This window comes from Geotrypetes seraphini, chromosome 4 (genome assembly GCF_902459505.1).
Source record: "Geotrypetes seraphini chromosome 4, aGeoSer1.1, whole genome shotgun sequence".
In the NCBI taxonomy this organism is placed as follows: Eukaryota; Metazoa; Chordata; class Amphibia; order Gymnophiona; family Dermophiidae; genus Geotrypetes; species Geotrypetes seraphini.
In genome coordinates, this window is record NC_047087.1 from 196,421,722 (window position 1) to 196,442,371 (window position 20,650).

At 45.7% G+C, this 20,650-nt stretch overlaps 1 protein-coding gene across 5 annotated transcripts in view; it reads left to right on the plus strand.

The window, feature by feature from the left end:
• Positions 1-20,650, plus strand: part of LOC117360021 (prosaposin-like) — a 160,229-nt gene that overhangs the window by 64,609 nt on the left and 74,970 nt on the right. For all 5 annotated transcript variants that reach the window (XM_033943565.1, XM_033943567.1, XM_033943569.1 and 2 more), the window contains 3 exons: positions 7,406-7,589; positions 9,249-9,394; positions 17,567-17,662. In XM_033943565.1, the coding sequence (XP_033799456.1) occupies positions 7,406-7,589; positions 9,249-9,394; positions 17,567-17,662 (426 nt within the window). The remainder of the gene's footprint in view (positions 1-7,405; positions 7,590-9,248; positions 9,395-17,566; positions 17,663-20,650) is intronic.

The following is a 20,650-nucleotide window of genomic DNA, read 5'->3' on the forward strand; positions in this document are numbered from 1 at the left end:
GCCAGAGATACAACTAGTGTTTTTAGTGGGATGTGGGGGTTTGAGAAGTATTTCTCAACTTCAATTCAAGTACCCCTTAAGCCTAACAAATACCAACTGAGTACCCCTGCTCAAGTTACACCTCCATTATAATAGTACTAATTGTAATGCAATTTCTTCCATCCATTTTCCTTATACACACAATATAATTTTATTAATACATAATAGTAACCACTAGTGCTGCCCGATTCACGATTCGAATCGGTTCACCGATTCACTCAGGTGAATCGATTCGAATAGATTTAAATTTTTTAAAAAAAATCAGCTTCCCGATTCGGACCCTTCCCCTCGCCCCCCTAAAGCAGGAGTGGCAGCACTGCTCTTGCTGGCTGGCCGCTGCCGCACCTGTTTTAGAGGGCGAGGAGGGAGGGTCAGTCGGGAAGTGCTGCAGTCCAGCTTCCCTCCTGGCCTACCCGAAGCACTGCTCCCCCCAAGACTGCGCACCCCCCCCCAGGGAAGGCCTCCATGTTGCTCCTGGCCTCCCCGAACCATTTACCTTAGAAACATAGAAACATAGAAATTGACGGCAGAAAAGGGCTATAGCCCATCGAGTCTGCCCATACCAATGACCCACTCCCTGATTCTTACTCTCCTAGAGATCCCACATGAATATCCCATTTTCTTTTGAAATCTAACACGCTGCTGGCCTCAATTACCCTCTGAGGCAGCTCGTTCCAATGATCTACCACCCTTTCAGTGAAGAAGTACTTCCTCGCATCACCCTGAAATTTCCCTCCCCTGATTTTCAGCAAGTGTCCTCTGGTTACTGAGGGCCCTGTAAGACTGAAGATATCATCTTTCACCTCTATACGCCCAGTAATATACTTAAAGGTCTCAATCATGTCCCCTCTCTCTCTTCGCTCCTCCAGTGAGTACATCCTCAGTTTTTTTAACCTTTCTTCATACGTGAGTTCCCTGAGCCCCAAAACCATCCTGGTAGCCATTCGCTGAACCGACTCAATTCTCAACACATCTTTTCGGTAGTGTGGTCTCCAGTATTGAACACAATACTCGAGATGAGGTCTCACCATGGATCTGTACAGCGGCATTATGACTTCAGGTTTTCTGCTGACAAAACCCCTACGGATACAGCCCATCATTTGTCTTGCCTTGGACGATGCCTTCTCTACTTGATTGGCAGCCTTCATATCGTCGCTAATGATCACTCCTAAATCACGTTCCACCGTGGTCCTGGACAAGGTTTCACCATTTAGTGTGTAAGTTCTGTGTGGATTTTTTTTGCCTAGGTGCATTACTTTACATTTTTTAGCATTGAAGCCCAGCTGCCAAGTTGATGACCACTGTTCAAGCTGTCTTAGGTCCTGCGTCATAAAGTCAGGCACGTTGCTTTTGCCAACTATATTGCATAGTTTGGCATCGTCGGCAAACAGTGATACTTTTCCTCTAAGTCCTTGGGTCAAATCTCCTATGAATAAATTGAATAGAATCGGCCCTAAGACGGAGCCCTGAGGTACTCCACTCATCACTGCTGACGTTTTGGAGGGGGTACCGTTTACCATCACCCTTTGAAGCCTACCATCTAGCCAATCCCTTACCCATGTTGTGAATGTATCCCCTAATCCCATCGATTTTAGTTTGTTCAACAGCCTGCGGTGTGGAACGCTATCAAAAGCTTTGCTGAAGTCCAAGTATATCACGTCAAGGGACTCACCGGCATCCAGATGACTGGTCACCCAATCAAAGAAGTCAATCAGATTAGATTGGCAGGACCTTCCCCTGGTGAATCCGTGTTGATGTGGATCACGTAGATTTTCTTCATCTAGAATTTTGTCAAGTTCCTGTTTGATCAGTGTTTCCATGAGTTTGCACACTATGGATGTAAGACTCACCGGTCTGTAATTTCCTGTCTCCGTTCTGCAGCCCTTTTTGTGGAGTGGAATTACGTTAGCTGTTTTCCAGTCTAGGGGTACTATTCCCGTGCGCATGGAAAGATTGAAGAGTACGGATAGTGGTTCAGCCAGAACTTCACTCAGCTCTCTGAGTACCCTGGGGTGTAGATTGTCTGGCCCCATAGCTTTGTCTACTTTGAGTCTTGAAAGTTCGTGGTAGACATTACTAGGTGTAAACTCGTAGTCACGAAACAGGTCATTTTGGCTGTTTCTTATTTGTAGTTGCGGACCATCTCCCGGTGCTTCACAGGTGAATACTGAGCAGAAGTATTCGTTTAGCAGTTCTGCTTTGGTAGTATCAGATTCTGCGTAGTTTCCATCTGATTTCTTAAGGCGTTCTATTCCATTTTTGTTTCTCTTCCTATCGCTAATGTATCTGAAGAAGGATTTGTCCCCTTTTTTAATGTTCCGTGCTAGATCTTCCTCTGTTTGAAGTTTGGCTTCCCTGACTGCCTTTTTGACAGCCTTAGATCTGGCCTGATATTCTTCTTTTGCCTCCCTTTTCCCAAGATGTTTGTAGGTAATAAATGTTTCTTTTTTCATTTTAATGAGGTCAGAAATTTCCTTGTTGAACCATTGTGGTTTTTTGTTTCTCTGGCGTTTGCTTACTGTTTTTACGTAGCGGCTAGAAGCTTCGTTCAGGATGGATTTTAGGTTTGACCACATAGTTTCCGGATTGTCAGTTTCTGCATGGTTTTGCAGCTCTTGATGGACAAAGTCTCTCATGTGGTCGAAATCTGCCTCCCTAAAGTTGAGGACCCTCGTTGCTGTGTTTGATTTAGAGAAGCCTTTTCTGAGGTTGAGCCATACCATGTTGTGGTCGCTGGAGGCCAGCGTGTCTCCCACTGATACTTCCGAGACACTGTCTCCATTTGTGAGTACCAGGTCCAGTATTGCTTTTTCCCTGGTGGGCTCTAATACCATTTGTTTTAGTTGTGCACCCTTAATGGAGGTTATTATTCTCTTGCTACCGCTCGTAGTTGCTGAGAGGGTGTTCCAGTCTGCATCTGGCATGTTGAAGTCGCCTAACAGTACTGTGTCACCACGCAAAGTGATGTTCTCTATGTCCTCAATCAATTCTTTGTCTTCGTCTTCCTTTTGTCTCGGAGGCCTGTATACCACACCGAGGTAAAGGCATTTTTCGTTCCCTCTGGCCAGGTTTACCCAAAGTGATTCCCCTGTGTATCTAACCTCTGTGATCCTGGTAGTTTTGATATTATCCTTAGTGTATAGTGCTACCCCCCCTCCTAATTTGCCCTCTCTGTCCCTTCGAAGTAGATTGTAGCCTGGTATAACCATATTCCACCCATGCGAGTCTGTGAACCAGGTCTCGGATATCGCTACTATGTCAAGGTCTGCATTCCTTATCTCTGTTTCTAGTTCCAGGATTTTGTTGCCCAAGCTGTGTGCATTAACATACATTGCTCTCCAAATTTTTGATGATATGCCTATCCCCGTTAGTGTACTTGCCTTAGGCTCAGAATTGTGTATACTATGGGTACTTACCTTAGGCTCAGAAGTGTGGGTTTTACTTGCTACACCAGGGTGGATCCTTACTGCTCTGGTATGTATGTGTGAGCCCTCCCCCAACTTATTGTTGGAGCCTGCAGCCGAAGATCATGGTTACAGCGTCTTTGTGCTCTGAGCTGTTTCCTCCACTACAATCCTGCCTCTGACGTCAGAGGAGGAACACAAAGATGCTGTAACCGCGATCTTCGGCTGCAGCCTCCAGCAGTAAGGTAAACGGTTCAGGGAGGCCAGGAGCAACACGGAGGCCTTCCCGGGGGTGGGGTGGGGATGGGGAGGGAGTGCGCAATCTTTTGGGGGGGGCAGTCCTTCAGGGGGTGGGACAGGCCTTGGGGGGGTGCAGGCCTTCAAGGGGGAACAGGCTTTTAAGGGGGGACAGGAATTCAAAGGGGGGACAGGAATTCAAAGGGGGGACAGGCCAGTGATGGTGGCATAGGCCCTCAGGAGGGGACAGGCAGGCCTTCGTGGGGGGGCAGTCCTTCAGGGGAGGGCAGTCCTTCAGGGGGTGGGACAGGCCTGGGGGGCGCAGGCCTTGGGGGGTGCAGGCCTTTAAGGGGGGAACAGGTTTTTAAGGGGGGACAGGCCTTCAAAGGGGGGGACAGGCCAGGGATGGCGGCATAGGCCTTCAGGGGAACAAGCAGGCCTTCAGGGGGCAGTCCTTCAGTGGGTGGGAGAGGCCTTGGGGGGGGTGCAGGCCTTTTAGGGGGGGACAGGCCTTTTAGGGGGGGGACTGGCCTTTAATGGGGGACAGGTCAGGGATGGTGGCATAGGCCTTCAGGGGGGCAGGCAGGCCTTCGGGGAGGCAGTCCTTCAGGGGGTGGGACAGGCCTTGGGGGTGCAGGCCTTTAAGGGGGGTGCAGACCTTTAAGGGGGGGAAGGCCTTCAAAAAGGGGACAGGCCAGGGATGGTGGCATAGGCCTTCAGGGGGAACAGGCAGGCCTTCAAGGGGGAGGAGCAGGCCTTCATGGGGGACAGACCTTTAAGGGAGGGGGGCCCTGGTGTAGAAGTACACGGAGGGAGGGAATGGGGGTTCAAAGAGACGTGCATATGCCAGACTTTGGGGGGAAGAAATAATGGGTCTAAAAATAGAGGAGAGGGAGAGAGATGTTGGACAATGGGATTTAGGGAGGGAAGGAAAAGAAAGGGAGAGAAGTTGGACACAAGGGATGGTGTGGAGGGGAAGGATAGAGATACTGGATAGGAGGGTAGTTAGGAAAAGAAAAGTAGAGATGATGGACCCTGGGGTGGTGGGGAAGGAGGGAGAGATGCTTGATGAAATGGTAGTTAAGAAAAGGTGTATCTGTGGATGGAGATGAAAAAAAAGAAAGATGCCAGACCTCCGGAGGAGAGAAGGGAAACGGAAGGGGAGGACAGAGATGAAAGATGGATGGTTAGCAGGGAGAAAGAAAAAAGAAGTAGACCCTGGCAAGCAAGTTATCAGAAGACAACCAGAGCCTGGGACCAACAAGATTTGAATAATGACCAGACAACAAAAGGTAGAAAAACTAATTTTATTTTCCATTTTGTGATTACAATATGTCAGATTTGAAACGTGTATCCTGCCAGAGCAGGTGTTAGACCGCAAACGTGGGCTAGGATTTAAGAGAGAGAGGAAAAGTGTTTTTTGCTCATTTATTTTGTTTACACCACAGCGCCAGTGTGGTTAGGAGAAGGCAAAGGGGATGAAGAGGCTATAAAATAAACCCACCAGGATGTTTGAAAAAAACACCCAATTGGGCAGGAAAATCGAATTGAATCGAAAAACCAATTCAGTAGGCTGAATCGGGCAGCACTAGTAACCACAAAATAACCCTCCCCCCCCAAAAGCACACTGTGTTCACAGAGAAAATGTCAATTATTTATATTGGGGGGGGTCAAAGAGGTCAAGGCAGATGACTTTAAAATATGCAAAGTCATTTCAATAACAACTATAGAAAAATAGACAAATATAGTGTAAAATATAGACAGCAGATATATTCTCAAAACTGACTTTTTTTTTTGGAATCATGTTTATTAAGGAATCAAAGGCAATCAGGCAACAAGAAACAATACAGAGCATCTGTACGGTGCCTTTACAGTTTATGTTCATCATTTAGATGGAGGCCAATGTTTAGAAGAGTACTATGTTGATTCTAGCCAATCTTGATTGATGGATGGTATTCTGCGGTACTGTTCAACTTTTCTTCCATATTATTGCTTGTATTCTGCACTTTCGCAGATGCTCTGTATTGTTTGACATATTTTGATCACTAAATTGAAAATAAACTCATTTTTCCTATATTAATTGTCTTTTGATTTCATGAGTCTCTGGTTGCACTTCCTTCTGACTGTGCATCCAATATTTCTTTCTTTTTGCTTCCTGCATGTTTCCTCTCCTCCAGACCTCATTCTATTCCCCAACAAACATTTCTTTCTGTCCCTCCATGAGTCCAACTTTTCTTCCTCTCTTCTCTGTCCCCATTGGCAACATGTCTCCCTCTCTCTCTCTCTCTCTCTCATTACCTCCCCTGCTGCAAAGGGAGTGGGGAAAGAGAGATCCAGGGTGCATCTCTCCCACTCCCTCTACTGCTACTTTCAACTTTTCTCCCTCCTTTTCACCAGTCCATCTCTTTCTCTCTGCTTCCTGCACGCTTCCTCTCATCCAGTTCTCATTCCCTCCCCCAACCAACATCTCTCTCTGTCCCTCCATGAGTTCAACTGCCGATATCATGATGAGATTCAATAATGATTTGCTAACCTCCCCTTGCCCCTGATTCGATGCCGATTCAGCTCGCCTCCGACTCCAACCTAAAGTAGCATTGGTAAACAGGCTGGTCCTGGTCTGCCCACAAGGACTTCCTTTTTCTGCGTCATCAGTGATGTCGGCGATGCAGCAGAGGGAAGGCCCCAGCGGGCAGGCCAGGAGCAACCTGTTTACCACTGCTACTTTAGGTTGGAGTCAGAGGTGAGGCGAATCATCATTAAATCGCGTTGCGGTATTGGCAGCAATTCCCACATGCTGCCTGCTACTGACTGGTGGAGAGGGGGAGCAGATCCATTCAATTGAATCGGGCAGCACTACCGTGTATTCCCAACAAGCGGCTCGCGTACTGTGTGTTGAGAAACACTGTTTTAGAGTATAAGTATGATCCAAAATTAAAGTATTGTTGCATTAATATGTTGAACTCTACTAAACTTTGAAGATAGTGTTTTAGGAACTGTAATCCTACTCTGAGGAAAGAAATTGATTATTTTATTATAATATAGGTATGTAATTGAAGTGCTGGAAAAATACAATTGAATAATGAAATAGTACTGCTTAAAAGCTAAGTTATTTAAATTATTTATAACTAATCTTGCAAATGAAATAAGATAATAAGATGAAGACTCTAGTAAATAGGGATGAATGAAGAATTGACAGACCCGATGAGTTAGTAAACTCATAAGGTCAATCTGACATCCCATACATAACAAATTATAACTGTTAATCCACTGAGATAGTGTATTGATCTTTTTGAATTTATCAAAATCACAAAGTGTCTGAAGAGGATGTCCTGGGATAAAGCACAGTTACATACTGTAACAAGTGTTATCCAGGGACAGCAGGCAGATATTCTCATAATCCACCCATCTCCCCTGGTTGGCTTCTTAGCTGGTTAACTGAACTGAGGAGCCGTGCACCTATGTCGGGCGGGAAGGCACTCATGTATGTGTGGTCGGTCGCAAACTTTCTAAAGTTCTTCAAGTGGTGACGCACTTGGAACCTTCCGTGCTGGGGCTCTGTGGATGACGTCCATATGTGAGAATATCTGCCTGCTGTCCTTGGATAAAACCTGTTAACGGTAAGTAACTGTGCTTTGTGATAAATGACTGGTTAAGTGGAATGGGGCGAGGATTAGTGGATTCAGTTTGTGCAGTTATCATGCTTTTTGTCTTATTTTGTACTTCAGGAACGCATAAAACAGGAATTGGAATATGTATGTATCTTTTTACCAAGATCTTCGTTAGAGATGTGCATGTCCATTGCATTCTTATATGCCGATGCGATCCTTGGAATACTAGTAGAAGAGGCCAGACCCAAACGTGCATGTTCCAAGCTTGGAAACTGCCCTAAAAACAAGCTTTTCCCAGTTGGTAAGAAATCCCATGACTGGTGTAGTAGTATTCTTAGTTGTACTAAAGCAGCATATATTTGTAATTTTGGTAGGATTTATTAATATTTTCAGTGTCAAATAAATAGGTGGAAGAAAGATCAATGTGAAACAATGTACTTAGGTTCTTTGAGTCTATATTTATTTGTTTTATTTAAAGATTTATCAACCGCCTATTCCTAAGCGCCATTACAGAAAATAAGACAGTGTCTTATATTCATTTTGGGCCCAAAAAATGCACTAGGGCTTATTTTCGGGATAGGGCTTATTTTTTTTTCATGTACATGATCATCTCTCACTTCCTCTCCTTCACCCCAATTCTTCCTCTTTCCTTTCTCTCCTCCACATGTGCACCATCTTTCCTCCTCTCTCACCCATCCCCTTGTGCCTTTCCTCTGCAGCATCTTTCTATCCCGCCCATCCCCCTGTGTAGCAGAACCCTTACACTGCATAGCATCTTTCTATCCCTTCCATCCCTTGTGCAGCAGAACCCTTTCACAGCTTCTATCCCTCCCTCCCATCCCTCACGCAGCTGAACCCCGCTAATCCTCCCATCCTTCCATCTCTTCCTCCCTTCCAAACCCCGTCGACCGCAAGACCTACATACCTCCCTTCAAAGAGCAGTGTTGTCGGCATTCTAAACAGGTTGCTTTGCGGCCTTCTCCCACCAGTGCCTTCCGTGCGTCGCGTTACTGATGACATCAATGATTCGGCAGAGGGAATGCTCTGGCGGGAGAAGGCCGCGAAGCAGCCTGTTTAGAGTGCTGATGACGCTGCTCTTTGTAGGTCTTGTGGTTGGAGAGTGAATGGGGATCGGTCGGGAGGGAGAGATGGAAAGATGGGAGTTCAGCGGGGGTTGGGCGTTGGGGGAGCACTGCTGCTGGTGAATCCAGGGACATTCGGGTTAGACTTCCGGGGAATAGGGCTTATATTAAGACCTACCCTAAAAATCATGTTAGGGCTTATTTTCGGGGTAGGTCTTATTTTCGGGAAAACACGGTAGTCTTTTGGGGATAGAGAGCTTTTGTAAACTGTCAGCATCAGAGTTTGCAGATGCTTCTAATGTGTACTCATTTTCAAAGGGAAAATATCCACATGCACTGGGTTTTATTGCAAAAAATGAGTATAAAATTAGGTATAGGCTTTTTTTTTTTTTTTGCATGTAGACTTGAAAATCAGCTTGTTTTCTTCCCCTTCTCTATCCTCGAACACCTCTTCATAATGAAGCTGCAAGTCATGTACAGACTTTAAGCCACATCGAGGGAGGACAGTTTAAGACAACTGATTAAGCCATTTTTACCTACATAAATATGGCTTTGGAACTTGTTTCCACCTTTGTGTTCTTTCTGATTTGGAAATAAATATGAAGGACAAGTAGGAATTTTTTTCCAAGTTCTTAAGCTATTGTCTTAAGCTGCTGTTGCCATATTTGGATGGTAGTGATACGGTAGACCCAGTACTTATGGTTTTACACTGAATATTGTGCTAGTGACTGAAAAAAATAGGCAGTCTTCCTCTTTTATTCATGTTCTTCTGCCCATTTATTTTTCTGCTTTTCTTGTGTGTAGCCATTTAGAACATTTCACAGTCTGTTCCATGAAGTGTCATTGCTAATACTTAAATTTTCTGACTTTTTCAACAGAGAGAATTACTCCAGAACAGTTAAGCTCTGGTGAATTTTGCACAATACGTAAACTAATAGTAAATTACTTTGACATACTCTTGGAGAAGAATGAAAATGTACTGCATGAAGTCTGTAACTTTCTTCAATCTTCTGCTCAAGAACAGGTAACAAGATTAAGGGGATGACTGAAGAAAGACTAAACAAATTAGATTTCTTTAGCCTAATGAAGAAACAAACTGAGGGGGGATATCACTGGGGTTTATAAAATGTGTGACATGCAACATGGTTATGCATGCTTTAAATTTAGTGCTAGTGTTATGAAACTAGTAGCATATTTAAGATATGTAAGAATATTTTGTTCAGTTGTAATCCATGAAATTTCTTGATAGATACTGAGCTCAGGGCCAGTAGAATGAGTTAAAGGATTGGAATAGATTCTAGAGATGAGGTCCATTGGCAAATAGATTAGCTCAATTGCTCACTCCCAGATATAAGTCTATTTAGATCTTTTTTTCTGTTAGTATCTGGGTAGTTTCAAGTGCCCCCGACTGGCCACTGCTAGGACAGGATTCTGGGCTAGATGGATCATCACTCTGACCTATTGTAGGCTGACACCTCTTTACAATCTAGGTAATGCCATTTTGTTCTTGAAATAAGGTCCTGACTTGACTGGTCAGTCATCGCTCTGATATGAATTGGAAAACCCTCAACAGTCCTATAGTAGCACCTGCTCTTACTGTGGGTTTACTGTGTAAAGAGGTGACCTGAGGGTAGGAGATTGGGCTTGCAAGTTAGGTTTTCTGTTTAGGTTTGGGTTATGTTTCAAAAAGTAACCTTAGTCTAGTCCCTATGTACCCCAAACTGGTAGCTTAAGGTTGTAACTGGCCCTAAAGCCTTCCAGCAGGACTCCTCAGTGCCCCTAGTGGGTACAGTTAAAATTTGACCCAGTATGGAGTTACCTTGCAGACACTGCATTAATATGAGTAAAACAAACAAAAACCAGAATCAATACACACAACTCCAAGTTCAGTTCCAAAAGTAAATTTAATTGTCAGAATGGCAAAATCCAGAAATCAATGTAACTTTTAAAACACAAAAGAAAAACTTCAAAGGGAAAAAAACTCTGGGAGAGTTCAGGGTTTCTCCTCACAACTGCCAATAATCTTCTCTGGTTTTATTCACTACCGAGCTTCTTGCAATAAGGCTATCAGAGCCTGCTCCTAGCAGGTTCCAAGTGAGTTCAGTTCTCTGCGATGCTACACCAACATTCAATCAGTCTCTGCAAAAACACAAGCCTCCAGCTTATTTTATAGCACTACTGGGTCTAGGGGAGTGCCTCAAGTTTGTCTGCAAAAGCACAAAAACAGCTTTCAAAATCCCTCCCAGTTGTTGGCAAACTTCTCCCCACTCAAAAAGGCATTCTCAGCTTCTTAACAAAATGTGCAGAGAACACAAATAGAAAAACAAACAATCTCACAGTTCAGGTAGTCCATGAAACTGGTTGGAAAATAAAACCACCTCAGCCAAAATAGCAAACCAAAAAACAAAACTCACAGTTCTTTGCTCAGTCCTTGAAAAGGGTTGCCAAGCCTACTTCCATCAGCTCAGAAGCCACTTCCAAGCCCTCGGGGACCAGCTCTCCTTGCAGCTCCATTGGTATCTCCTGGTCTGCTTCCAGCAACTCTGAAGTGGGTCCAGCCTTTCCACTTCCATGGGGTCACAGGTATGACCCATGTTTGAGCTGGGAAGCTCTTCTTTAGGGAAAGACCTGAGCTTCCTCCCTAAACTGCCTAGTAGCTTGCTAACATCTACTGGCTTTGCAAGGGGGAAACCATGCCCTGCTCTAGCTGAGCTTGCTCTCACTTGGGCTTCTCTATGGCTCCCATGGTGGACATTGGAGCAATAGTCTTCCTCCCTATTCCTAGGACTAGGTTTAAAATCTATGTTCCTAGCCCTGCTGTGTGGATGGTAATGATTGTGCTTCTTTGCTCTGAGTTGATATTATTAGAATTTCTTTTGAATTAGGGTGGATGTTACTAATCCAATGTCTTACTTGTATGTAATGCATGTTAAATAGAATTTCAAATAGACAATATATGTCATTTCCATGGACCTTGAAATAGAAGGAATTGTCACAAAACTTAGTACTGTGATGGGTGGAAGTCTGAAGGGGTCAGGCTTCTGTTTTTATTAACAGAATTGTATGCACACCCACCTAGATTCCTTACCTCTTCATACCTACCATCAAATGGGTGATGAGTGACTGTAAGGGTTCTGTGCAGCCATGACCGGCCAATATGTCTCCCAGGAGATGGTATGTGAGATCTTGGCAGCCTAGTCTCAGGACTGTAGGTTAGGTGGTGAACTGATTTGCCACACTGCTCACCCCATATACCACACCCACTACTCTTTGGGGTTTTTTTTGTTGTATTTTCCATGCTAAGCGTCTCTTTTTCCAAAAAATAGTAGTAACCAGGGCTGTTGAAGCCAGTACACCAAATCTTCAACTCTGACTTCGACTTCTCTTTTTTTTTTTTTTCTGTCCTACTCTGAATGTAAATCCTACTGGATTTTTTGCACTGGATCTAAAGTACTGGCAATAGCAAAACAATTGGTTCACAATCTAGGTGTGTACTCTTAAGTATTTTTCCTCTGTCCCAGTGGGCTCATAATCTAGCTTTGGTACCTGGAACAATGGAGCATTATATGACTTGCCAAGGGTCACAAGGAGTGGCACTGAGCTTGAAACCACAACCTTGGGGTGCTGAGATAGCAGCTTTAACCACTAGGCCACTCCTTCACTGGTTTCTATGTCTCCAGGATTAGTCGGCGGATGTGGCTTCAAAAGTTTGCCTCAGCCAGTTACTCTTCAGGGGTCAACTGTTTGGCAAGGATTTGGAGAAGTTGGTTAAGGATCTGGGCAAGTCAAGGACTCCTCAGCTGCCAGAGGACAAGTCTCATCAAGGTGAATCCAGATGGGATGTTTTTAAGGTGAAGAGGTATTGCTTGGATATAGTTCATGGCAATTGGAGGTCTAAATTTTTGCCCTGGGGCCAGTCCTTGTGTGATTGTTGGCTGGGTGGTCGTGAGGGGGGCAGGGTCCTCAGGGGCCAACTGTGTCTTCCAGGCCCTAGTAGTTCTCATTGGAGGACATTTAAAGCCCTTCTATTGGAAATGGGTCCAGATAACTTAAGATCAGTAGTTTCTGAAGGCCAGGTTCGCCAAGCCCCTTGCAGATGCCTTCTGGTTTCTCCCTGTCAGATACTGCAAAGGGATCTTGTATTCCATCAGACAGTGTACAGGTTGCTGAATTTGGAGGTAATAGTTCTGGTTCTGCAAGAAGAGATTCTGGCAGGTATTCCATCTATTTTGTAGTGCCCAAAAAGAGAAGTACTCTTCATCAGATCTGCAGGGCCTTATGTGATCTTTATGTACACTCAGGTCAATTGTTAGGTTTGTCAAGGAGTATTTCTCACATCCTTGAACCTCACTAAAGCTAACCTTCACATTCTTATCCACGCAGATCATCAGAAGTATTTGTACTTTATGGGCCTGGGTGCCCATTATCCATTCAAAACCCTACCCTTCGGATTGGCCACAGTGCCAAGGACCTTCTCCAAGGTGATGATGGTGGTGGCTAGTCCTCTCTTTACTGGTGCATTCTTATCTGATCTATTGGCTGATCTATGTGAAGTCTCCAGAGGAAGAACAGGTGTTCCACATCCCAGGTAGACAAACTGCTGTAGAGCCTGGGATGGGTAGTGAATCTTTTAAAAAGCTCTCTGATTCTGTCTTAATATTTGGGAGTCTGCTTTGATACATCTAAGGGCAGTCTTCCTCTTAGTAGCCAGGCTCTAGAAGCTTTAATCTTGGATTCACTCCCTGATCCAGCAGCTTCAACCAATGGCCTGGAAAGGCCTACAAGTCCTGGGCTTGATAGTGGCCACCATCAAGGTGGTTCCCTGGGTGAGGACACATATGTGATCCTTTCAGTGGGCCACACAATTGCTCCTAAAACTTAGGCTGTTGCCAAATTGAAAAATGTACTGAATATATAGACTGTGGAACTCAAGTGTCTGCTGGTATCACCTTCAGAACTAGTCTCAGTGAGTGACCATACTGCAGACTATCATTGATCCAATTGTTTATTTATTAAATTTCTAAAAGATTTATATTTTATAATTTTTTCTTTTGATTTTATAAATATTCTTCTTATATATAAATATGTGAAGGGGTATTATTACTGTGCATCCATGATTAAAGTCTTATCTGAAACTTGTTACTTAGCTTAAGTGTAACTTCTTGACCATCTGCCCTGAGTTGTCATTACGACGGAGGAACTCCTTTCAGTGGGCCATGTTGGCGGGCTGGTCCGCTCAGGAAAATGCAGTCTCTTCATCTTTACAGAGATAAGTGAAATTCAGTCTTCAGTGGTGGATGAATAGCTCTCAACGTTTCCAGTGTAACTTCTGGTTTCATCGGAAGGAGAGACTCAGCCGGAGGAAGGTCTTGGAGCAGACCTGTGACGTTGCCTCTTCATCGATGAAGCTTCTAAGAGGCTGGTAGATCTGGGGTGGGAGGTGTAATGGGGATGACCCAGTAGGAGAGTTTCAGGTTTGGTTTTGGGGTTTTTTGCTGTTTGACCTGTGATGGAGGGGGGAGGGCTACTGGACCTGCAATCGCGAGGAGGGCTGCTGGTGGGGAGGGAGGCGATTCGCAGCAGTTATCCTTTACTGCAGGAGCAAGGCACTGTACTGTTCCCATGGGGCAGTAAAAAGCCTTGTTCCCGAACCCGAGGCAAATGACCAAATTTTTTCCCCATGCTGTGGCTTTCCACTGGAAACAGTCACTGTGTCATTCTCTACTCTGCATTCCTTTTACTATTACTGGTTTGACATTCAGACTAGGTGGTATGCAAGTTTTGGAGCACAAATTCTACAGTTTGTGTTGTCAGTTTCCTTCCTTAACTGCTTTGATGCTTCCCATTTATTGGCACTGGTTTGGAGAGAGACAAGGAAGGAGAAATTAGATCTTGCATGCTAATTTCCTTTCCTCCAGACTAGTCCCGACCCCACCCATTTTATTTATTTTTTGAATATCTATCTGCATAGTTATTCTGGGGGATTAGCAAGATGGTAGTTTCTCTGAATTCTCCAGTTTCAGAAGAGTTTTCTGATTCTAGAGTCGATTAACTTTTTTTGAGGGGGGAGGGGACGGGTTGGTTGATCTTTCACCAAATTCCCTGCGCTAAAAACTGCTATTGTGGTTTAGTAAAAGGGGGCCATAGTGCAAAATATAGACAGCAGATATAAATTCTCAAAACGGATACATTTTGATCACTAAATTGAAAATAAAATCATTTTCCTACCTTTTTGTCTGGTGATTTCATGAGTCTCTGGTTGCACTTCCTTCTTCTGACTGTAAATCCAATATTTCTTTCTTTCTGCCACTTCCCTTTTCTTTCTGTCTCTCTTTCTTTCTCTATCCCCCTGACTGCCTGTTTCTCTCTCCCCCTACCCCCTCTTTATTTCTGCCTTTCTTTCTCTCTCTTTCTTCCCCTGCCTGTCTTTCTTTCTCTCTCCCCCTGCCCCCCAAGCCATCGTGCCGATTTCTCCACTTCCCTGATTCTTTCACTACCCCCTAAGCCACAACGCCGATTTCTCCCTGCTGCTTCCGTGAGCTAGGCCAGGCACGTACAAGCGCCGGACTCACAAGACTTCACCTCTGATGTCAATTCTAATGTCGGAGAGGAAATTCCAGGCCAGCCAGGCAGCGATTGGCTGGCTCAGAACTACCTCTCCGACATCGGAATTGACATTGGAGGTGAAGTCTTGTGAGTCTGGCACTTGTATGCGCCTGGCCTGGCTCGGGGAGGCAGGAAGAAAGATTGCAAAGGCAATGTAATCGACTTACATTGCCTATGCGATCTACTGGTTGATCGCGATCGACCATTTGGGCACCCCTGCTGTTATGATATCCTGTCCTGACCTGAGGAAAGGGGTTTAGTCCCAAAAAACTGCCTTATTTCAATTTCCTATTTATAAACTTTAATTAATACAGTTACAATACTACTTGATTCTACGTAAAGCAACAATTTTTTTTTCTACCTTTTGTCATTTCTGCTATAATCGTCTTCTCTTCGCTCTCTTCTTTCTATTCAGCATTTGTCCTCACTCCCTTCCATACAATATAAGTCCTCTCTTTGCCCCTTCCACCCAGCCTCTGCCCTCTCTCTCTCTACCCCTACCATCCACTGTCCACCCTCTCTCTGCCTCTTGCATCCACTGTCTGCCCTTTCTCTGTTCCATATGGCATCTTCCCTCTTTCTATGTCCCTTCAATAAACTGTATATCCTGTGCCCTTTCTCTCCTTTATACATGATTCATTTCAGCTTCACCCCCCTCCCCTATGCTCTGGTATCTCTCTCTTCTCCTTTCCTTCCTTCCTTCATACTCCACCCCACCCCATGGTCTGGCATCGCTATCTCCTTCCCTTTTCTCCCCCATGCCCTGGCATCTCCCTCCTCTCCCTCCCCCCATATGCGCTGACATCTCTCCCTCCCTCGATGGTCTGGTAGATCCTTTCCTTTCCCTCTATCCCATAGTCTTGGTGTCTCTTGCCTCTCCTCTCCCTTACCTGGTCTTCCTTATCCCCTCTCTCTCCCCAATTGGGTGCTGCTGCAGCAGTTCATCCCCCCTCCCCCTCCCCAATTGGGTGCTGATGCAGCACTTTTCTTCCTCTCCCCCCTCCCCATTGGGTGCACCAGCTTTTATCTTCCCCCTCCCCCCCAATCGGGTGCAGCAGCAACATTTCTCTTCCCTTCTCCCCCAGAATTGGTGCAGCAGCAGAATATTTCTCTTCCCCCTCCCCTATTCGATGCAGCAGCAGCATTTCTCTTCCCATCCCTCCCAGCTTACAACTTACTGCTTTTACTTGCTTCGGGCCTTCCTCGCTGCCGGGTCCTGCCTTCGCGGAAACAGAAAGTAGGCAGGACCTGGCAACGAGGAAGGCCCAAAGCAAGTAAAGCATGCTGGCAAAAAAGGCAGGCGTCAAAACAAAATTTTTGGCGGAGTCAGCCCGGAAAGGAGCATCGGTGGCAGCAGAAGGATTCGCCGGGCGGTCATCTTAATTAGCTGGGCGGTGCGCCCGGTTAAAAGGCCCTGAGGAGAACACTGGTTGCGATTAAAGACGAAAAAGGTGACACTCATTTACAAATTGGAAATATTCTAAAACAATTTGAATTTTTACAAAACTTTGCATTCTTCTGAGCTTTATTCAAATAAAGAAAAGGATGGTATAGAATTTTTAAGGGTCTTAAAATTCCCGAGCATATGAAAGGTAGTCTCGAAGTGCCCATATTGATAAAGGAATTGCAAACAGCATTGAAGTCCCTTAGAGTTGGATCCACTCCAGGTGGTGATGGTTTCACGGTGGAATTTTATAAATCATTTCAAATTACCCTATTACCTTATTTGCTAAATCTATATCAGGCTCAACTAACTAAAGATTGCATATTAGGTACTATGGTAGAATCCTTAACTATTGTTTTGCCGAAGCCAAATAAAGATCCTATGTTGGTTTCAAATTACAGGCCTATTTCTTTGATTAATGTAGATGGTAAATTGATGGCTAAGTTATACACTTAGCTAAGGCTCTCCCTTATATCATCAGAATGTACCAAACGGGGTTCTTCTAATAACACTAGATTGGTGTTACATATGTTAAATCTATCAAATCTATTATGGATGATCCGGCCTTCTCTGTAATTGAGAAATTGATATTAATTCTTCATATCAATGTAATAAATAAAGTTGTCTTGTATTATTAATAATTGATAGAAGGGTGGGTGGGTAAAGTTATGGTTCTATATACTAATTGTATAAAATGGTGTAATCTCTAATATTTTTCTGTATTCAATCAAATGTACTACATTGTTGTATACAAAAAAAAAGACTTATTTGAAGACCACTTTGAAAAAAAAAAAAAAGAAAAGTGTTTTGAATAATGGTGGAGTTTTTTTGGTCTATGATTGTGTGCTCATTTGACTACTTCAGGCTTGCTTGGATTAAACTGAGCACTGTGAACACCGAGGCCTTTTTTCTGTACACTTGAGAAGGTTGAATATGTACAGAAGAGGTATTTGATTGATATTTTCATTCTCTTGTTCTTTTTGTATATTTTCTCTTTGTATACATTAGCCATTTGCCAGGTTTCCACCTCCTTAAACTTATTCCCTCATTGCTACCTATAATTCTAATTCTTTTTTTAAAATCTGCTTTCATTTATCTGCTGTAGTCAGTCTGCACTATCACTAAATGCTCTACTTTCCATGACAGAATAACACGCTCCTGATGAAGTTGTCTCCCGAATGTATTGTCTGTAAGCTATATATGACAGAAGTTGGTAAATTTCTGGAAAACAGCATAATTAAGGTATGAACTATTTGGGCACTTTGGATAGTGAGCCAGAGATACAACTAGTGTTTTTAGTGGGATGTGGGGGTTTGAGCAGTATTTCTCAACTTCAATCCAAGTACCCCTTAAGCCTAACAAATACCAACTGAGTACCCCTGCTCAAGTTACACCTCCATAATAATAGTACTAATTGTAATGCAATTTCTTCCATCCATTTTCCTTATACACACAATATAATTTTATTAATACATAATAGTAACCACTAGTGCTGCCCGATTCATGATTCGAATCAGTTCACCGATTCACTCAGGTGAATCGATTCGAATCGATTTAAATTTTTTTAAAAAATCAGCTTCCCGATTCGGACCCTTCCCCTCGCCCACCTAAAGCAGGAGTGGCAGCACTGCTCTTGCTGGCTGGCTGCTGCCGCACCTGTTTTAGAGGGCGAGGAGGGAGGGTCAGTCGGGAAGTGCTGCAGTCCAGCTTCCCTCCTGGCCTACCCGAAGCACTGCTCCCCCCAAGACTGCGCACCCCCCCACCCCCCGGGGAAGGCCTCCATGTTGCTCCTGGCCTCCCCGAACCATTTACCTTATTGCTGGAGTCTGCAGCCGAAGATCGTGGTTACAGCGTCTTTGTGCTCTGAGCTGTTTCCTCCACTGCGATCCTGCCTCTGACGTCAGAGGAGGAGCACAAAGACGCTGTAACCGCGATCTTTGGCTGCAGGCTCCAGCAGTAAGGTAAACGGTTCAGGGAGGCCAGGAGCAACACGGAGGCCTTCCCGGGGGTGGGGTGGGGTTGGAGAGGGAGTGCGCAATCTTTTGGGGGGACAGTCCTTCAGTGGGTGGGACAGGCCTTGTGGGGTGCAGGCCTTCAAGGGGGAACAGGCTTTTAAGGGGGGACAGGAATTCAAAGGGGGGACAGGCCAGTAATGGTGGCATAGGCCCTCAGGAGGGGACAGGCAGGCCTTTGTGGGGGTGGGGGGCAGTCCTTCAGGGGAGGGCAGTCCTTCAGGGGGGTGGGACAGGCCTGGGGGGGTGCAGGCCTTGGGGGGTGCAGGCCTTTAAGGGGGGAACAGGCCTTCAAAGGGGGGGACAGGCCAGGGATGGCGGCATAGGCCTTCAGGGGGGACAAGCAGGCCTTCAGGGGGCAGTCCTTCAGGGGGTGGGAGAGGCCTTGGGGGGGGGTGCAGGCCTTTTAGGGGGGGACAGGCCTTTAAGGGGGGACTGGCCTTTAAGGGGGGACAGGCCAGGGTTGGTGGCATAGGCCTTCAGGGGGAACAGGCAGGCCTTCAAAGGGGGGGACAGGCCTTCAGGGATGGGGGTACAGGCCTTCAAGGGTGACAGACCTTCAAGGGAGGGGGGCCCTGGTGTAGAAGTACATGGAGGGAGGGAATGGGGGTTCAAAGAGACGTGCATATGCCAGACTTTGGGGGGAAGAAATAATGGGTCTAAAAATAGAGGAGAGGGAGAGAGATATTGGACAATGGGATTTAGGGAGGGAAGGAAAAGAAAGGGAGAGAAGTTGGACACAAGGGATGGTGTGGAGGGGAAGGATAGAGATACTGGATAGGAGGGTAGTTGGGAATAGAAAAGTAGAGATGATGGACCCTGGGGTGGTGGGGAAGGAGGGAGAGATGCTTGATGAAATGGTAGTTAAGAAAAGGTGTATCTGTGGATGGAGATGAAAAAAAAGAAAGATGCCAGACCTCCGGAGGAGGGAAGGGAAACGGAAGGGGAGGACAGAGATGAAAGATGGATGGTTAGCAGGGAGAAAGAAAAAAGAAGGAGACCCTGGCAAGCAAGTTATCAGAAGACAACCAGAGCCTGGGACCAACAAGATTTGAATAATGACCAGACAACAAAAGGTAGAAAAACTAATTTTATTTTCCATTTTGTGATTACAATATGTCAGATTTGAAACGTGTATCCGGATCACGTGATGCCGTCTCGGTGAGCCGACGTGTGTGAGAAGAGCTCCCGGGCCCGCTTGTTTTCTCGATCTCGGCCGGCGTTGCTATCGGCGCGGTCTGCTCTCCCCGACTTCCGGTTTCGGAGGGGAAGTCCCGGCAGCGTTTTGAGCTCGGTTTGGGGCACTATGGCTGCAAAAGTGACCCGCAAAGATCGGGAGAAGCCTCGGGCTGCAGATACCAAGATGGCGGAGCCGGCCCTCGTGTCTCCCTCTTCCCCACGGTCTGAGTGGGTAGCGGATGTTATAACGGAGGTGCGGGCAGCGATACAGGACACCCTTACCTCTCAGCTTCAAAAGCTCTCCGACAAACTGGATGGCTTGGATGCTTCTGTGAGCCATATTAGAGCGGAGTTTGGCTCTTTTCAACAAAGGGTATCTGATTTGGAGGACTCGGCCGGGCAGTCTAGGGAGGCTCAGACAGCGGCGGACTCCAAAATTCGCCAGCTGGAACTTAAGGTGGAGGATCTGGAGAATCGCTCCAGGCGCAGCAATTTGCGACTTGTTGGCGTTCCCGAGTCGGTGTTGGATGGGCAGCTGCACTCCTTTCTGGAATCCTGGCTGGTGCAGTCTCTTCAGCTTCCTTCGACTGCGGGGCCCCTGCGGATTGAAAGAGCGCACCGTCTGGGAGTTCGCCGCCAAGATGCTACCCGTCCGAGGGTGGTAATCTTCAAGGTGTTGAATTATGCCCACAAGGTGGAGATCCTGCGGGCTATTCGGGCGAAAGGCCCCCTCACCTATGAAAATCAGAAGATTTTGTGCTTCCAGGACTTCTCGGTTCAATTGGCTGCCCGGAGAAAGGAGTTTGCCGCTGTCTGTCGTCAACTCCATGAGCGGCGCATCCAGTTCGCGCTTCTCTATCCTGCACGCCTCAAAGTTCAACATGAGGGTCGCTCTCACTTTTTTGACTCTGCGGCCGATGCCTTGGCTTATGTGCAACGTCTGGCGGGAGCGGCGCCTAGCCCCTGATCGTCCTCTGTTTCCTAGATTCTGGTTTCTGGACTGTACTGGGCTGGCTCTCTTGCTATTTTGCTGCTGCTA